At 35.7% G+C, this 20,849-nt stretch overlaps 2 protein-coding genes across 2 annotated transcripts; both read left to right on the forward strand.

Moving 5' to 3' along the window:
• Positions 1-2,554: 2,554 nt before the first annotated feature.
• Positions 2,555-3,178, forward strand: LOC139854784 (uncharacterized). The gene has a single exon (XM_071844067.1). It carries the CDS (start codon positions 2,555-2,557, stop codon positions 3,176-3,178), a length of 624 nt encoding a protein of 207 aa, XP_071700168.1.
• A 328-nt stretch (positions 3,179-3,506) lies between these two features.
• LOC139851391 (uncharacterized) lies at positions 3,507-5,494 on the forward strand. The gene is made up of 4 exons (XM_071840422.1): positions 3,507-3,947; positions 4,252-4,476; positions 4,651-4,740; positions 5,244-5,494. Exons 1-4 carry the CDS (start codon positions 3,507-3,509, stop codon positions 5,457-5,459), a joined length of 972 nt encoding a protein of 323 aa, XP_071696523.1. The 3' UTR covers positions 5,460-5,494.
• The last annotated feature ends 15,355 nt before the right edge of the window (positions 5,495-20,849 follow it).

Below are 20,849 nucleotides of genomic sequence, written 5' to 3' on the forward strand. Positions count from 1 at the left end.
GACTGGAATTCGGTTAGAAATGAAGATGAGAGATGTGGGTCCGTTTTTTGTCCGAATGAGGCGTGGTTGTTTAATAACTTTATCGTTGCTAATGACTTATTTGATATGCCTCTAGGTGGCCTTCAATTCACATGGAGGAACAAACGGGGTAGCAAATTCAGTAAAATAGATCGTTTTCTCATCACGAATAATATTTTAAACGTTTTCGATAACCTTAAAGGTCTAGTTTTACCTAGAGGTCTATCGGATCACTCGCCTCTCTACTTACACCAAGACAAAGTTGATTTTGGCCCGACTTATTTTAAAATCTTTGATTTTTGGTTCCAACGGAGTGATTTTGAAGATACGGTTCATAAAACTTGGGACGTGATCAAAATTAATAAAAGTTTAGATATTGTTGCTAAATTTCGTCTTCTTAAATTCCAATTGAAAAGTTGGATTCACTCTTCCCGTTCAGTAGAAGCTGCTCGTTTAAAAGAGTTAACTGAAAAGATTGATCTTCTTGATATTATGATTGATAATGATACTGCATTGATCGAGCATGTGGAGGATCGAAATGCTTTAGCGGCTGAAAAAGACAACTTAGCAAAAATTGTAGATTTGGATATTAGACAAAAAGCGAATGTAAAGTGGGATGTAGAGGGGGACGAAAATTCGAATTTTTTTTCATTGTTCTCTTAAAAGGAAAAGACGTGTTCAACACATACAAGGCCTTTTAATAGACGGGGTCTGGATTGACAATCCTAACGACATCAAAACAAGTTTTTTTGAGTATTTTAAATCCAAATTCGATTCTTCGGATGCTGATTTCGGTTTTGGTGATATTAGGCCGAAAGTTACGCTTTCAGAAGCTGATCCATCTTTCCTTGATGCAGATGTCGACGTGGTTGAGATCAAAAATGCGGTGTGGAATTGCGGGAGTTCGAAAGCTCCCGGCCCCGATGGTATTTCATTTCGCTTTTTAAAACACTTTTGGGATATTGTGAAATTTGATTTCTGTAGGGATGTCAAAGATTTTTTCCTTTCTTGCAAGATGCCTAAAGGTGCAAATTCGGCATTTTTTTCATTAATCCCGAAAGTTAGTCACCCCGTTCTCATCAAGGATTTTCGTCCTATTTCTTTGGTGAGCTGTTTTTATAAGACCGTCACCAAAATATTGACTAATAGATTGCAAGGTGTCATCGATAAGGTTATTAGTCCGGTTCAGTCTGCTTTTATAGCTGGACGTCAGATTTTGGATAGCCCGCTTATGCTCAGCGAGATTGTTTCTTGGTTCAAAAATAACAATAAGAAGATGCTTCTTTTTAAAGTTGATTTTGAGAAGGCGTATGACTCGGTAAACTGAGAGTATCTTTTATTTATGTTGTCTTCGTTGGGATTTAGTTCGAAATGGTGTTCTTGGATTAAAGGGTGTCTATATTCAGCTAAAACTTCTGTTCTTGTTAACGGTAGTCCAACTCATGAATTTTTTTTTAAAGAGGGGCTTGCGACAAGGCGATCCTCTTAGCCCTTTTTTATTTATTATAGTCATGGAAGGTCTTCACCTTGCATTTCATCATGCCATGGAAGCGAATCTCATCCGGGGCATCAAAGTTGGTATCGATAACATTCATTTATCTCATTTTATTTATACAGATGATGTCATTATTTTTTCAGATTGGAACGCCATAGAGATGAGACGAATTGTTATGATTTTAGAGATCTTTTATAGAGTTTCCGGGCTCAGATTAAATGTCTCTAAATGCCATGTTTTCGGAATAGGGGTGGAGGAAGTGGAAGTGGCTTCGATGGCTAATAGCGTTGGAGCTCGCGCTGGTACATTTCCTACTACTTATTTAGGTATTCCTATTGGTTCTAGCATGAAACGGGTTTCAAATCGGGACACTTTAGTACAGAAATTCAGCTCCAAATTATCGATGTGGAAGGCTAATCTTATATCCGTGGGAGGTCGCTTAACTTTAGTGAAATCGGTTATGGGTAGCCTCGGCATTTACTTTATGTCGTTATTCAAATGTCCCGAAACGGTTTTAAAGAAGCTTGAATCTATTCGAGCTAGATTTTTTTGGGGAGGAAACAAATCAGTCAAAAAGATGGCATGGATTAAATGAGACAAAGTCCTCGCCTCTTTCGACAAAGGAGGTCTCAATATTGGAAGTCTCAAAGCTTTCAATTTGGCTCTCATTTTTAAATGGAGATGGAGATATTTAACTAATCCGAACGATATGTGGGTTTCCATCATTAAATCTATACATGGTAATTGTTTCGAAGTTACCAAATCGCCTACTTCGACAGTGTGGTCGAATATTGTCAGTTCATGTTCGAATTGCATTGCTGAAGGGCATGTTCCTCCTGATTTTTTTCGTATGTCTATAGGTGATGGTAGAAACATCCTCTTTTGGTACGATTTATGGGTCGGAAATACTCCTTTGAAAGATAGATATAGTCTATTATTTCATCTAGACTCGTCTCCCTATGATACCATCGCTGATAAACGCAACAACAGTGACTGGACATTCAGTGGTCTAGGGACCGTTTGAGAGGAAGGACCGAAAGTATGCTATCTATTTTACTCGAGGAGATAGGCTGCCCAACTTTGACCAATAGATCTGATTCGTGGTTGTGTTCGATTAATAAAGAAGGGGCATTCACTGTTAAAGATTCGCGCGTTCATTTGGATAGTATTCGGCTTCCGGCATCGATTACTAGCACTCTATGGTTTAAGTTTTTGCCTCGCAAAGTTAACGTTTTTCTTTGGCGCTTTCGGCTCGATTGTCTTCCTGTTCGTTGGAATCTTTCCGCTAAGGGGATAGATATTGTTTCGGTTGTTTGTCCTTCTTGCGATAATGGGGTAGAAACGTCCAAGCATATTTTCTTCGATTGTGTGCTTGCTAGCGAGGTTTGGCGTAAGATTCGTATTTGGCTTAATTGCGATCTTCCTCCGTTTGACTCAAGGGATTCTTTTATTTCTTGGTTGGAAGGTGTTCGATTTCAATTTTCTTCAAAGAATCGGATCATTGCGGTGGTGGTGACGTGTCTATGGGCTTTGTGGCGTTTTCGTAATGGTCTTGTTTTTCATGATTCTTTTTGTAGTAGAAGTAATCTTTTTGATGTAATTAGACTAGTTGCTTTTCGTTGGTTGAAAAATAGAAGTCGTTGTGTTTCTAATTGGAACACATGACTTTCTATTCCTTTGTAATTTTCTCTTAGCGTCTTAGTAGAGAACGTTATTCTATTTATATTCATTTTTTGGTCGTTAAAAAAAAAAAAAAAAAAAAAAAAAAAAAAGGATTATAGTTAAGTCAATAGTTGACCCAAAATAAAACAAGCAACTTCTAAATAAGTACAATAAGTAAATATAAGTAAAGCATATAACTTCGTCGAGAAAAAGAAAAGAAAAGTGCTTTTGTAATTTATACTAGTGGACCATGAGACCACACCCTTCGCTCCCAAGGCATTAGTTTTCTATATATAACACATATTTACATTTCATCCAACCTTAACCAACAATGGCAAAACCCAAAAACCAAGTCTCAATTGAAGACATTTGCAAGCAAATTCATGGTTCTTTGGCAAATGTTAGCCTCATGGTCAAAATTTTCAAATGTCAATTAACGCAACAAGAATGCCAAAAGACCCGCGAAAAGTACATAGAAATGTATGGAGAAGACTTATCTGATCATCTACAAAACATGATCGATGGTCAAACATCGAAGACGTGTACGTTCTTGTCATTGTTGATGCTTAATCCACATGAGCGCGATGCCATTGTAGCTAAAGACGCTATATTTAAGCAAAGAGATAGTGTGAATTACAAGGCTCTCATTGAGATTTATGTTTGTAGGAAATCAAGCCATTTTTTCCTAATCCAACAAGCTTATCAGAGTAAATTTAGAAGGCATTTGGACCAAGATATTATGAGTATTGAACCCCCACACTCTTACCAAAAGGTAAATCTATATTTCTTGGTGTGCATATGTTGTTGTACTTTGCTCATGAATAGTTTGTACCTTGAGAAAATGACATCTTTTTATACATAGAATGATAAATGATTATCTAAGAAATTGTTCGTTTTAACAAGTCCTGGACTTCATGTACACCCTCATAAAGTCATACCCAAAGTTTAATCATTCTTTTTCTTGTCCATGAGTGATTGTACTTTATGGATGAATAATTGTTCATAATGAAAAAGTACAAATCTTTTTGCAAAGCGCACATGGGAAAAGGTTGATTAAAATTTGATTTTTTGAGCAGATGTTAATGGCATTGGCTGCGTCACAAAAAGCTCATAGTGATGATGTTAGTGTACACATTGGCAAGTGTGATGCACAAAGGCTATTTCAAACAGGTGAAGCAAGATCTGGTGGGTTCAAGATTGATGACGGAGTTGTGCTAGAAATTTTAAGTAAAAGAAGCATTTCACAACTCAAGCTCAATTTCTCAATGTATAAACATATTTATGGCCATAGCTATACAAAGGTGAAAACTTTATGTTATTACTCTCTCCGTTTATTACAAGTGTTGCTATTGAAAATTCAAAATCTGTTTGTTCAACCTTAACTTTAAATATTCTTATTTATGTTTTCTTAACTAAGTTTATATATTTTTATTTATGTTATGTTAAAGTGCGTAGATATAACTCTTATTTGGCAGCACTTCAAAAATAAATATGATGGAGAGTTTGAAGAAGCACTAAAATTTGTGGTGAAATTACTGACCAATGCACCAAAGTATTATGCAAAGGTAGTAATTTATTCTTGCTTTTCAAGTAAATGTTAAAGAAGAGTTCTTTGAACTTCATGGAAGTTTCAAGCAAATATAATTTTATTCTATAAATAACTTCTGCCTTAATACACTCTACATTTACTTTAGTAATTTGATATCCAAAAAGTATAAGTTCATAACTTTATAGTTTACAGTGCTTCAAGCAACCCAATTTGTCAATTTGTAAAAACTAAAACTTCACAAAAAATTTAGCCATTCAATAATTATTTTGGTCGAGTAGGCAAGTTAAGTTTGTCTATACTTGAGTTAATTTGAATTTGATAAATCAGTTAATAGCCAATGAATATAAATAAACTATAATTAAGTACAGCTAAACTAAAGTTGAGGTGTACATAGAAGACGACAATAACAAATTAACAATCGTACCCCCACCTCCATTTATTGACAATTTGCTTCCTCTGTTATAGTTATGAATTTTATTTTTTTTATTTTTTTTAAAAATCTCTAATTTATAAATTCAGGCTCTAGAAGCAAGCATGAAGAGAAGAACAAGTGATGAGGGTGATTTGGAACGTATAATCCTAAGTCAAAAAAGTGAGATGGATATGAACAAAATAAGGAAGAACTACAAGAACATATATGGGATGGATCTAAGCGACGCGATAGTAGATAGCCTCCCGATTGGGGATTATAGAGACTTGCTCGTTGCGTTAACCATGAAACATACTATCGATTAATGGGAATTTTACTCATCCAACTCGACTTACATTCAACATACTAGATATATTCATATGATCAGTGGCGGATCCATGATTATATTTCACCGGGGGTAAAAAAAAAAATTTAAAACCGTAGCAATTTTTTTAGGCAAAATATGAAGGTTTTGGGGCAAAATTTGAAGGTTTGTGGGCAAAATTTGAAGATTTGAGGGCAAAATTTGGAGAATATTGGACAAAATTTGAAGGTTTTGGGGCAAAATATGTAGGTTTTGGGGCAAAAAATTTTCTCCACCAAGGGCAAAGTAAAAATATCCAAAAATTTTACGCTAAAATTTTCAAATCCACCGGGGGCGGGCGTCCCCCTCCTAACATACTGGATTCGCCTATGCATATGATGATTTGGAGAGATTTTATTAGAAAGGAAATTTTGTTACATGTATATGAGTTTTGAAGTAGGGTGGGACCAAGACATTTTGCTATGTAATATGATAGTAATTACTACGTACTAATTTATAAGGGTAATGTTATTCTACTCCTTACGGGCACTTTAAACAGAGAAAAACTTATTCGTTAAACAGAGAAAAACTTATTCGTCTATCTGTTATAATCATCTTGATTCGTTAATGAACTCTCATATCTTCATAACAGTTTGATCATTAATATGTGAAAATGAACTATAAAATGATTGAACGACTTTAACTTAATCGTGCAATAACGTTTTAAGCTCGCATATTCGAAAGTCATAACAATTTGATCGTTTAATTAATATGCAAAATATAGCAAGAGTTTTTTGAAAAATTCTCTCTCGTTTTCAACCATCACCTATTCCGTTCATCTCCCCTTACTACCGCTCAACCCACCATCTCCTCCGGCCAGACCTCTGGCCGAAGATGATGTAAATGTCGAAGCCGAATGGCTTTTCGTGTACAAAGTCGAGTGACTGTCGTGTAACTTCGTTTTTGATTTTCAATTTTAAGGAGTCTTGGTCTCGTGATGATTGTCGGAGAGTATTCGAGGATTATGGGGCACTCAAGGACGTGTACTTTGCTCGGAAGAGGTTATCGAGCGGCCAACGCTTCGGGTACGTCCGATTTGATGGCGTTACTGACATCGATTCATTCACGAAAACTTTAAACAACATACACATGAATGGAAGGTGGATTCGTGCCTACAAGGCAATCGAGAGAGATTCAACCAGACGTGTACAGAACAAAGGAAGTGTTTCCAACCTGAATGCCGATGGTTATGGTCGTACTCCTAATCTAAATGTCGATGATTATGATGAACTTCCACATGCCCCTTAGAGTCGTGTATCGTCTAAACCGTCAATTCCAATTAGCCGGGAAGGTAAAACCTTCGCTGATTCAGTTGGAACTAATAATTTAAATCGTGTCGAGATAAAAATCGATGGCAAATGGATCGAATTTGACCTTCCAAAATCGGTGAGCAATCATAACCTTGTTTTTCGTTTCAACAAGGACCGGATTTCGTGGTCTATGGTCGAAATTAATAAGTCCCGTATCGAAGATGTTAAGAGGGGATTCAATCTGAGCCGGCCATGGGGTCTAATTTGGGTGAGGCTGAAGATGAATCGTCTTTTTTGAGCCTAGATTCTTCAGGTGAGGTTAAAGTACCGGCTAATTTGGGTGAGCATTGTGAACATGATAAGATAGATTTACAGGCTGACAAACCTACTGTGAATATCGAAGAGGATGAGGTTGTTGATGGTGAGTCTTCGCCGGTAGATGATAAGGTCGCAGAGGTTGATGATGTTGAGGTTAAAGATGGTGAGTTCACGCCGGATGATTCTGACGATAGCATTGATCCACCACCGTCCGGCGGTTCTTCAGCCTCGATTCCCACCCCAGAATTCAAATTGGATGATGACCTGTCACCCAAAAAATTCCAATCGCCGAGGTATTCTGTGAAACGACCGCAACCGGTTTACCAAAAACGAAGCACATTTTTTTTGAAGTTATAAGTTAGGTCCCATTAACACACAATATCTCCAACTCTGTTTTAACCAAAAACATAATATCGTGTCATTACGTTTAACAACTTACAATGACCCTTGGTACCCAAATGACACCTTACAAAAGCATTTGTAATAATAATCCAATTACACAAACACGGGTTAATACTCGATAACCCAACCCGATACCAAGAGCATAATCCCGGGGACTATCAAATCTCCAATCCGCGTCCAATTATCCAAAAGCTACCCCATCGAGCCCAAGCACTCCTACGCCTCTAGTCTAACAACTAGCTAGCTTTACAATCACAATCCCTGTAAAAAGGTAAACAACGAGAGGGATAAGCATAAAGCTTAGTGAATGCAATAATTATACATATACATATATAATATACCTACTTGCAAACACTTACTCACATACCGCATATATACTAGCAATATAATTAGCATACCATCTCAAGTATAAAGATAATAACCTCCAACACCGCAACTAGCATATCCAATAGCATATAATCGAAACATTATAATATGCTACACTACAACACATACACAAACTATATGGTTAACCATACGCGCGCCATGGTGCTACCGGCTCCGTGGTTCACACCATACGCATTGTTATGATGCTACCGGCTCCGTAGTTCAAATCACAACTCGAGTCATACTCTCGTTAAGGCGATACCGGCTCCGTGGTTCACACCTCAACACTCGTGCTATAGTGCTACCGGCTCCGTGGTTCACACTACAACACACGTACATTAGTGCTACCGGCTCCGTGGTTCACACTACAATACACGTACCTTAGTGCTACCGGCTCCGTGGTTCACAATACAATAAACGTACCATGATGCCACCGGCTCCGTGGTTCGCATCATAGCACACTCGCACATACTATGGCACTTCCGGCTCCGGGATCATGCCATAGCATACAAATAAATATACTATATACATACATGCATAATTATTCCACTCACCTTGTGTAACGACCCCAATTCCGTTTACCAAAAAACGAAGCACATTTTTATTATTATTTATGTTAGGTCCCAATATCCAGTTAATAGTACATAACATTTTCAACTCTGTTTTAACCGAAAACATAATATCATAATGTTACGTTTAAAAACTTAATATAACCCTTGCTACACAAATGACACATTACAAAATGATTTGTAACAATGACCCAATTACACAAAACATGGGTTAATACTCAATAACCCAACCCAATACCAAGAGCATAATCCCGGGGACTACCAAATCCCCAATCCGCGTCCAAATCTCCGAAAGCTACCCCATCGAGCCCAAGCGCTCCTACACATCTAGTCTAACGACTAGCTAACCTTACAATCACAATACCTGCAAAAAAGTAAACAACGAGAGGGGTAAGCTAACGCTTAGTGAGTGCAATAAGTATACGCATGCATATATAATATACCTACTTGCAACCACTACTCACATACCACAAACATGCTAGCAATATAATATTAGCATACAAACTCCAAGTATAAAGCTAATAACCTCCATTACCGCAACTAGTATAAACAATAGCATATACTCCAAAATATAATATGCTACACTACAATACATACACAAACTATGTGGTTACCCATACGCGCGTGATGGTGCTACCGGCTCCGTGGTTCACATCATACGTAATGCTATGACGCTACCGGCTCCTTGGTTCACGCCACTACGCATTTGAGTCATACTCTTTTATAGTGCTACCGGCTCCTTGGTTCACACTTTGGTGTTACCGGTTCCGTGGTTCACACCTCATTTTATAGTGCTACCGGCTCCATGGTTCACACTTTGATGTCACCGGCTCCGTGGTTCACATCACAATTCGAGTCATACTCTTGTCGAGGCGATACCGGCTCCGTGGTTCACACCTCAACACCCGTGCTATAGTGCTACCCGCTCCGTGGTTCACACTACAACACACGTACCATGATGCCACCAGCTTCGTGGTTCGCATCATAACACACTCACACATACTATGGCACTTCCAACTCCGGGGATCATGCCATAGCATACAAATAAATATACTATGTACATACATGCATAAATATCCCACTCACTGTAACGCCTCGATGAAGTGCAATCCAAATCCCGCAACTCGCCAATGGAACGTACCTATTCCGTTTATCACATAATCATCAATACAACCTCATTTGGACTCTCGACCCGCCCAAATGAACAACAAGTGCAAGATGCACCCTTTTGCACTTTTAACGCTACCCGAAGGTCCAAAACTAACGAGACTAGTTCCCGCGTTCCCGAAATACCCAAAGACACCACATATAGCCGTTAAACACTCACTAGCTCGCATATTCGCCCAAAAACCCATTTTGACCCTTAACAAAGTCAAATTCTCACATTTGCTAGTTTTCACTCCAAAATGCCATTAACTCAATTTTGTACCTTAACTTAACTCATTTTAAGTTTACAAACCCCACACAATTGATAATCGGTCCATTATCCCCAACAACCCTAGTTTTGACTCTATTCGAAATTAGTCAATTAAATGAGCCCAAAAGGCTTCCATCACTTAAATAATCACTAAATACTAGTGATTACACTCATTTGTAAGTCTCACATGAGTTAAACTTGTTCACCTAACCCAAAACCCTCCTTCATCACTTATAAACCCAAATCTTAGTGTTAACCTTCCATTAACAACTAATGGGGTTTCATTATGAACTCACAATAAAAAACCCCTAAATATGAACATGAATCACAAGAACGAAATTCAGATAGGAGACTTGCCACTAGTATCAAATCGTAGCTAAGAACGAGGAGAACGACTTTTGTTCTTGCTCCAAAGATCGAATCCCGCTTCCTCTCCTTCGATTTACACTTTGAATGGATTGGAAGAAATGAAGTTTAGAGAGAAAGGGTGAAAGAAAAAGAGAAAAGAAAAGATTAAATGAGATGAGTGGATGAGGTTTGAGCCTATAATCTGATCTACATGCGAAATGACCAAAGTGCCCCCAACGAACCCTTAAAATTACAAAGTTTCAGACCCAGAACTGCAGCATCATTGAACCGCGGTCCTCTTTCTTCATGCCGCGACCACCAGCGTGGTCTGGTGGTTGTTTTGTCGAGCTCATGTTCGTGGAATCCATGATATGCCGCGATCCAACAGCCATTTTTCCCCTTTTCGCTTACTAACACCCTTCCAATCGTACATGCTTTGTTCTCTTCATTCACGCAACATACATACACTTTAGAACACGTATAACCTCCCTTCGATCATCCTCGAACCCTCTATATACATGCATGCAATGTACATGCATAAACATACATATATACTTTGCCTATATAATCTAAACTTATATACATATATACACATATCGTTTACATTCTTAAACGCTTTCATTATGCATATATACGTACATATTCTCATACACTCTTATGCACGTACATATACACATATATATATTCTCATGTACATGCATACGTATATATATATTCTCTTGCATGCATTCACGTGCTTCATAACTTCACGTCACAATTCGAATAATATCTCGTTAAACCCATCGTGCGCTATTTATGTATATATATATAACACGTACATACATCTACATATATATCCGTTATACGTCGCATGTGCTATATATATATATATATATATATATATATATATATATATATATATATATATATATATATATATATATATATATATATATATATATATCGTATGAATAAACGGGTCTTACACCTTGGAATGCCCGCACAAGTCATGTATAACATGATCTCCGTCCTCAAATCCGAGCAAGTAACCACCTATATCACATATAGGTACAATATACACATAAATAGCCATTCTCTTAAAAGAGAAGCCGACACAAACATCCGTTAGCCGAGGGATCACACCTTGCTCGTCAAAACCCACCCATTTAACACCTAATGGACACAAACCAATTACCACTTCGGGTGGTAATTCAAACCCACTCTACAAAGTACAATTTAACCCAATTTTTACTTTACACCAATTAGACCAAACCTAGGTCTTAATACTAAATTACTATTTAGGTAGTAATCATTTCAAACGTCATGTACACCAAAACTATAATACGTGCAATATTGACCCATATTGCGGTTGACCACGTTTGACTTATGTTAAAATACCATTTTAACCCAAAATCACCTCCCACGATTACTTTCATTCAAAAATGCCATTTAACACTTAAGAAGAGTGTTTAACATCCATTTAATCCAAAATTAGTGTCATTACCAAATTTGACCCAATCAAATTGCCCATTTTGACATAAGTCCCAAAAACGCCGAAAATCACTAACGACTAGTGATTATATTTTCAAAACACCGATTAACACCTAAATCAAGTATTTACATACTTGATTCACCAAAACTTGACTCAAAACTCATTTTGACACCAAACCAAGTCAACACCCATTTTTTTACTAGCAAACTTTGTTCTTAAGAACATCAAAATCACTAACAACCTTTCAATCTAGTGATTTAACACCCAAACCATGACAAATACTTCTAAATTCGTCATTAAACCCTAAACCCACAATAATCGGGTTTACATAGACAATACATACTACAAAACCCCCCAATTTCATGAGAAATGGGGTTTATAACCCTAACTAGCTCAAACCCTAAGCATGAACAAGAATCTTAAACAATAAAATTCGGAGTTAGAACTCACCACCACTACCAAAATGTAGCTAAGAATGAGATGAACAACTTTAACCCTCACGACTTGACCCGATTCACTCTTCTTCTTCCTCAAACCAAGCTCTCTCTCTCTCTCTCTCTCTCTCTCTCTAAAATGGGTTCCTCTCTCTAGAAATGGATGAGAGTGTTTGAGAAGGTGAAATGAGGATAAGAATGAGATTGGATCAGTTTTAGTGGCTCAAAACCGACCCTGAAACAACCCAACCCGTATTCAACAGACTAAAAAAAAATTTTTTATAATAAACCATTCACGCGCCTTTCAAATGGTCGCAAGATGTAAACCATTTCATACAACCCATTTAAACGTACAACATGTTTAAAGTTTACATCATGGGCACGAAGGCCCTTAATCAAAATTAATACAAGTTCGACCCATAAATGATAGTTTTAAACCAAACGACACTCGAGCATGGTTTGGGGCTAAACTATCCAAAACATTGGGTCGACTTCCAAAAGCTCCAACTAGCAACCAACATGGGGATTTCTAATTCCCGGCAACCCCTTTCCCTTTCTCCATATTCGTACCTAAAAATGTAAACAACGAGAGGGTAAGCAAAGCTTAGTGAGTGCAATAATTATACATACACATATATAACTCATCTATTTGCAATCGCACCCACCAAATACCTCATACGAAAAATATAACTCAAATAGCGTGCCATTGATAATGCTAGAAACGAACATATATTTCATAGCATTATCCTTCAAGAAAGACAAGCTTTTAGTTGCAATTGTTCTAATTTCAAGTAATTATCGTTTAAATAATAAAAGGTGAAGACAAAAGACAGATTCGACGATTTGAAGACGCAAATGACCAAAAAGCTAAAAAGTACAAAGTACAATTCAAGTGGTTCAATTTATTGATGAGAAACGTCTCAAAATTACAAAAGTACAAGCCGCAAAATGCAAAGTATAAGATATTAAATTATACGAAAGGACGTTCGAAAATCTGGAACCGAGACATGAACCAACTTTCAACGCTCGACGCAACGGAGCTGAAAGTACAAGTCAACTATGCACAAGAATATAATATAATATTTAAATCATTCATAATAAGAATAATAATAAATAATAAAAAGTTGTTAATTGAGCATAGTTAAGGGGTCATAAGTAAAAATTTTAAATTCATCATTTGCCTATAAAACGAGACTACGGAGTAATGAAAGATACACCTTTTCTATTTTCTAAATATCTTACTCTCTCAATATATTTATATTAATATTATAATTTTAATATTAAAGTTTAATAATAATAAGGTTATGTTAGCGAATGTTTTAAGTTTGTAAGTCGAAACTCTGTCCGTGTAACACTATGCTATTAATACTCATTGTAAGTTATGTTTAAATTATTTTTATTAATGTCTCGTAGCTAAGTTATTATTATGCTTATTTAAGCTGAAGTAATCGTGATGTTAGACTAAATATTAAAGACGGGATAATTGGGTTTTGGACCATAATTGGGGTTTGGACAAAAGATCGACACTTGTGGAAATTAGACTATGGGCTATTAATGGGCTTTATATTAACTAAACGATACCTCGTTAATTTAATATAAAGGTTATGATTTGACGTATCTATATATAACCACATACGCTTAATCGGGTATGATGAGCGGGATATTTATAAGTACGAATTATTGTTCATTTGACCGGACACAGGGATGATTTAATAGTTACTAGACTCATTAAAACAGGGGTGGATTACATTCAAGGGTAATTGGTGTAATTGTTAACAAAGTAGTAAAACCTTGGATTACACACAGTCGATAACCTGGTGTATTCATTAAACAAAGTATTAAGACCTTGTTACAGTTTGAATCCCCAATTAGTTGGAATATTTGACTTCGAGTATAAGGATAATTTGACGAAGACCCTCGCACTTTATAATTATGACCGATGGACTATTATGGACAAAACCGTATGGACATATCGAATAATCCAGGACAAAGGACAATTAACCCATGGTAATAAATTAAAATCAACACGTCGAACATCATGATTACGGAAGTTTAAATAAGCATAATTCCTTTATTTTATATCTCATCGTACTTTTATTTACTGTCATTTTATTTATCGCACTTTTAATTTATTGTACTTTTAATTATCATCATTTACTTTACACTTTAAATTAAGTTATATTTTGCATTAGGTTTTAATTGTGACTTAAGTTTTAAAATCGACAAACCGATCATTAAACGGTAAAAACCCCCAAAGTTACCTATAATTACTATATATCACTAAATCTAGTTTAACTACTTAATTAACTAATTTGACCTAGTAAGACACCCAATAATAGTGTCCACGGATCGACCTCCCAGACTTTACCTTAGCTATATTATTACACGATAGGTATACTTGCCTTTTGTATTTTAGTTTAATTTAGGTGATTTCCTGTAGTAAATAAATATAAAACTGATAGCCGTTTCATACACAACCTCTAGAACACATCAAGTTTTTGGCGCCGCTGCCGGGGACACTTTTTGTGTCTTCACGGGGTATTTAAGTTTTTTTTTTTAGTTTTTGACTGATTAAAGATATATTAATTTAAATATAATAATTTTATAAATATAATAATATAATAATATTGAAATAAAATATAATAATATAATAATATTGAAATAAAATATAATAATATAATAATAATTTTGAATCAAATTTGAATCGTAAAGTTTTAAAAAGTCGTATTTATTAAATACTTCAAGGGTATATTATGTAACTTATAATTAATAATTTCTATCATGTCGCTTTCATGTGAATAGTAAATTAATAATTTCGTTTCATTTACTATTTATGAATAGTAAATGAGTTAAAAAAAGTTTTTAAAAAAAAATATTAATTTCGTGAAAAAAAGAAAAAAAAAATTTAAAAAAAAACTGTTAAATCCTTAAAAAAGAAATATTAAAATCGTTAAAAAAAATATATAAAAATAATTTTTTTTTTAAAATATATATATATATATATATATTAAAGATTTTGTCTATAAAATTAAAAAAAATATATTTATTTTAAGTTTTATTACCTTTAGATTTTTAGACTCTAGTCACAACTTTTAGTATTAAGTTTAGTTTTGTCATAGTTATTTATATACTTTTAGATTTTTAGGCTTTGCCGTAAAATCCCTTAAGTGCTTTTTTTTTAGACTAAGATTTAGGTGCCTTAAAATTTTGCGACCCCGTGTTAGAATTTTAGTATCCTTTTAAATAATTCCCGTTTTTTGTTTAGAATCCCTTTTAAGTTTCGACGCGCTACTTTCTTATTTTTATTTTTCGACCTTTTATTTTTTCGACGTTTTTTGACGCAATCTTTTTCTTTCTTATTTCTCGACGCTCTAGTTTTTAGGACATAGAATTTTCTATTTCTTCTCTAAAATTTCAAACGAAAAATTATTTTAAGTGGTTGAATTGATAGACATCCAAATTTTCTGCTTCGTAGTAATAGTTGGATTTGTTAGTGGCTGAGTTGTGAGCTTCCGATTTAAAGGGTTCTGGCTCCCTGCTGCATCTATTGGATATTCGAAACGTGGGCAAAAGCAGACAAGTCTATTAATTTGATAACTTATATAATTTTTATCTTTTATAACTAATAGGATATTCAGTGAATGCACCGAGCAAAACGTTCACCACCTTTCATACGTTCACCACCTGTAACTCGATCAAGACATCTATGCAATATTGTCGCCGTTGATTTTTCTTTAGAATTGTCATCTAGTCGACCAAGTACTCCAACTCAAATTTCCGATAATCCATTTTTTGAACCCAATCTCACAATTGAGAATCCGGAGGGACAATTCCAAGATCCTGATCCACTAATCATTCCTCCTGAATCACAAATCATACAAACATAGATTGTCGAGGAACTAACCATTAAATCAGAATCCTCTAGTGATTCAGATTCAACAAATTCAATCATGGAAAATCTGGAACCTCTAAGTATGGAAGACCGAATGCGAGCTAAACGCACTGGCCAAGGTCACGCAATTACTCAACCAGACATTAATGCGCCAGATTATGAAATCAAAGGACAAATCCTACACATGGTGACTAATCAATGCCAATTTAGTGGTGCACCGAAGGAAGATCCAAACGAACATCTTCGTACATTTAATAGGATCTGCACTCTATTTAAAATAAGAGAAGTGGAGGATGAACAGATATATCTCATGTTATTTCCCTGGACTTTAAAGGGAGAAGCCAAAGATTGGTTAGAATCGTTATCTGAAGGGGCGATTGATACATGAGATGTTTTAGTTGAAAAATTTCTTAAACAATTCTTTCCGGCATCTAAAGCCGTGAGACTTCAAGGAGAAATAGTTACGTTCACACAAAAGCCAAATGAAACTCTTTATGAGGCGTGGACAAGATTTGGAAAATTATTAAGAGGATGTCCGCAACATGGTTTAGACACTTGTCAAATAGTACAAATATTCTACCAAGGATGCGACATCACTACAAGAAAAGACATCGATATAGCAGCTGGTGGTTCCATTATGAAGAAAACCGCAACTGACGCTTACAAAATTATTGATAACACTGCTTCCCACTCACATGAGTGGCATCAAGAAAAAGATATCGTTAGATCATCTACAGCAGCTAGAGCCGATTCTAGCCATGACTTCGATTCCATTTCTGCAAAGATAGATGCTGTCGAGAGACGAATGGAAAAGATGACTAAAGATATCCACTCAATACGAATTAGTTGTGAGCAGTGTGGAGGACCACATTTGACAAAAGATTGTCTCAGTATTGAACTAACAATGAAACAAAGAGAGAATGTTTCATACATAAACCAAAGGCCTGGAAATAATTATCAGAATAATTATCAACCGCCAAGACCAATCTACAATCAAAATCAGAATTATAACCGAAATGTTCCATACAACAACCAACAAGGTCCTAGCAATCAACAAGTATCCAATAATACTTACAATCAGCAAAGACCTATTTTTCAAAACAAACCACCACAAACCGATGATAAAAAGCCAAATTTAGAAGATATGATGTCAAAGCTAATTGAATCTCAAACGCAATTTTTCACATCTCAGAAACAAACCAATGAACAAAATGCTCAAGCATTTAGAAATCAACAAGCTTCGATTCAAAATTTAGAACAAGAAGTAAGCAACCTAGCAAGGTTAATAGGTGAAAGAAAACCGGGAAGTTTACCTAGTGATACAAATGCTAACCCCCGAAATGAAACAGCTAAAGCCATTACCACAAGAAGTGGTATTACACTTAAACCACCTGAAATGCCTGTAATCTCTGATGAAGCTATTCCTACTCCACAAGAACCACAATCTGAGCAAGATAAGGAAACAGAACCGGTAGTTGAAAAGGTTAATGAAGATAACACAATTAAGGCTAAACCTTATGTTAAACCATACCAACCACCACTTTCTTACCCGAGTAAAATGAAAAAAGAGAGACTTGAAGCCGAGCAATCCAAATTCTTGGATATGTTTAAACAGATAAATGTTAATCTTCCTTTCATTGATGTGATTTCAGGAATGCCTAGATATGCTATATTTCTGAAAGATCTAATCACAAATAAAAAGAAAATGGAAGAACTCTCGGCTGTTACTATGAATGCTAATTGCTCTGCAGTACTATTGAATAAGATACCAGAAAAATTATCTGATCTAGAAAGTTTCACGATTCCATGTTTTCTGGGTAGTCTTAGTTCAATAGAAGCATTGGCAGATTTAGGTGCTAGTATAGATTTAATGCCGTATTCACTATACGCTAAAGTAGACCTTGGAGAATTGAAACCAACACAAATAAGTATACAACTAGCCGATCGATCAGTAAAATATCCTAGATGGATAATGGAGAACATGCTAGTTAAAGTTGGTACTTTAGTATTTCCAGTTAATTTTGTTATTCTGGATATGGAAGAAGATTCTCGAGTTCCTCTCATATTAGGAAGACCATTCTTAAACACGGCTAAAGCAATAATAGACGTGTTTGGTAAGAAACTGACCCTAAATATAGAGGACGAAAGTGTCACCTTTTCAGTTGATAGAGCCATGCAACAACTGCAATCTGTAGATGATACATGTTATTATATTCAAACTATAGATTCACATGCAGAATTGTTAGAAGAATTTCTAGAATTACAAGGAACAGGAGAATGTTCTTTAGGAGAAGGAACTGAACCAATTGATGAAACTGAAATGTTAGCTACACTTATGGCTAATGGATATGAACCAACAACAGAAGAAATTCAAATGCTAAAAGAAGAAGACAGATATCGATATAAATCATCGATAGAAGAACCACCGACATTAGAGTTAATGCCACTTCTAAACCATTTGGAATATGCTTATTTACATGGTGAATCCGAATTACCTGTAATAATATCACCTTCTCTTACTGAAAATGAAAAATCTCAACTCATTTCTGTGCTAAAAGCTCATAAACCAGCTATTGCATGGAAAATTCATGATATTAAAGGAATAAGTCCTTCGTATTGCACACATAAAATCCTTATGGAAGAAGGTCATAAAACATATGTGCAACGCCACAGAAGACTAAATCCTAATATGCAAGATGTTGTTAAGAAAGAAATTATTAAACTGCTAGATGCAGGTTTAATTTATCCAATCTCTGATAGTCCATGGGTAAGCCCAGTTCAATGCGTACCTAAGAAGGGTGGCATGACTGTCATCACAAATGAGAAAAATGAGCTTATTCCTACTAGGACTATAACAGGATGGCGTGTTTGTACTGATTATAGAAAATTAAATGACGCCACCAGAAAAGATCACTTTCCCTTACCTTTCATTGATCAAATGTTGGAAAGATTAGCCGGAAATAGTTACTATTGTTTTCTTGATGGTTTTTCCGGATATTTTCAAATTCCAATAGCACCCGAAGATCAAGAGAAAACCACATTCACATGCCCTTATGGTACTTTTGCTTATAAACGCATGCCATTTGGACTTTGCAACGCCCCTGCAACCTTTCAAAGGTGCATGATGGCGATTTTTCACGACATGATAGAAGAATGCATGGAAGTTTTCATGGATGACTTTTCAATCTTCGGTGATACTTTTGAAACATATCTAGTTAATCTTGAACGAATGCTTATTAGATGCGAACAATCAAATCTGGTTCTTAATTGGGAGAAATGCCATTTCATGGTCAATGAAGGCATCGTTCTTGGTCATAAAATTTCAAAGGAAGGAATTGAAGTAGATAGAGCTAAAGTAGATGTAATTGCTAAACTTCCACATCCCACCAATGTTAGAGGAGTTAGGAGTTTTCTAGGGCATGCCGGTTTTTACCGACGTTTCATAAAAGATTTTTCTAAAATTGCCACTCCTATGAATAAACTCCTAGAAAAGGATGCTCCATTCATCTTTTCAGATGAATGCATCAAATCTTTTAATATTCTTAAAGAAAAACTCAATAATGCGCCGATCATGATAACTCCAAATTGGAATCTACCATTTGAACTCATGTGCGAAGCAAGTGATTTTGCAATGGGAGCCGTTTTAGGACAAAGGATTGAAAAACGATTTCTACCTATTTATTATGCTAGTAAGACATTACAAGGAGCACAAACGAATTATACAACTACTGAAAAAGAACTCCTTGCTATTGTCTTTGCTTTTGACAAATTTCGTTCATATCTCGTTCTAGCTAAAACGGTGGTCTATACCGACCATTCTGCTCTTAGATACCTATTTTCAAAACAAGATACTAAACTAAGATTAATCCGTTGGATCTTACTCTTACAAGAGTTCAATATTGAAATCCGAGACAAAAAGGGAGCAGAAAATCTCGCGGCTGATCATCTTTCTCGTCTTGAAAATCCTGAATTAGAAGTTCTAAATGAATTGGCCATACAAGACAACTTTTCTGATGAATATCTATTGAAGATAGATTATAATGAAATTTCATGGTTTGCAGACTATGCAAACTACTTAGTATGTGGATTCCTTGAAAAAGGATTGTCGTACCAAAAACGAAAGAAATTCTTTAGTGATATAAAACACTATTTCTGAGAAGATCCACATTTGTTTAAAAGTTGTCCCGATGGAATAATACGCCGATGTGTATTCGGAGATGAAGCTAGTCAAATCTTAAACCATTGTCACACAGGACCAACAGGAGGGCATTATGGGCCTCAACTTACAGCAAGAAAAGTTTACGATGCTGGATTCTATTGGCCTACAATTTTCAAAGACGCACACCTTCTTTGCAAATCCTGTGATGCTTGTCAAAGGGCCGGAAAAATAAGTCAACGTGATGAAATGCCACAAAATGTCACTCAAGTATGTGAAGTAATTGACGTTTGTGGTATTGACTTTATGGGTCCATTTCCAAAATCTCATAATAATCTCTACATTCTCGTTGCCATTGATTATGTATCTAAATGGGCAGAAGCACAAGCTCTCCCAACTAACGATGCACGAGTTGTAGTCAACTTTTTAAAACGTTTTTTTTGCAAGGTTTAGAACACCAAAAGCTTTAATAAGTGATCGGGGTACTCATTTTTGTAATAATCAACTTGAGAAAGTTCTCAAAAGATATGGAGTAACTCATAAAATCTCCACTGCTTATCATCCACAAACAAGTGGACAAGTTGAAAATACCAACCGAGCATTAAAACGTATTCTAGAGAAAGCCGTAGGATCAAATCCGAAGGAATGGTCCATGAAATTGGAGGATGCACTTTGGGCTTTTAGAACAGCCTACAAAACTCCAATTGGAACCACACCTTTTAAACTCCT

This window comes from Rutidosis leptorrhynchoides, chromosome 6, assembly GCF_046630445.1.
Source record: "Rutidosis leptorrhynchoides isolate AG116_Rl617_1_P2 chromosome 6, CSIRO_AGI_Rlap_v1, whole genome shotgun sequence".
Taxonomy (NCBI): domain Eukaryota; kingdom Viridiplantae; phylum Streptophyta; class Magnoliopsida; order Asterales; family Asteraceae; genus Rutidosis; species Rutidosis leptorrhynchoides.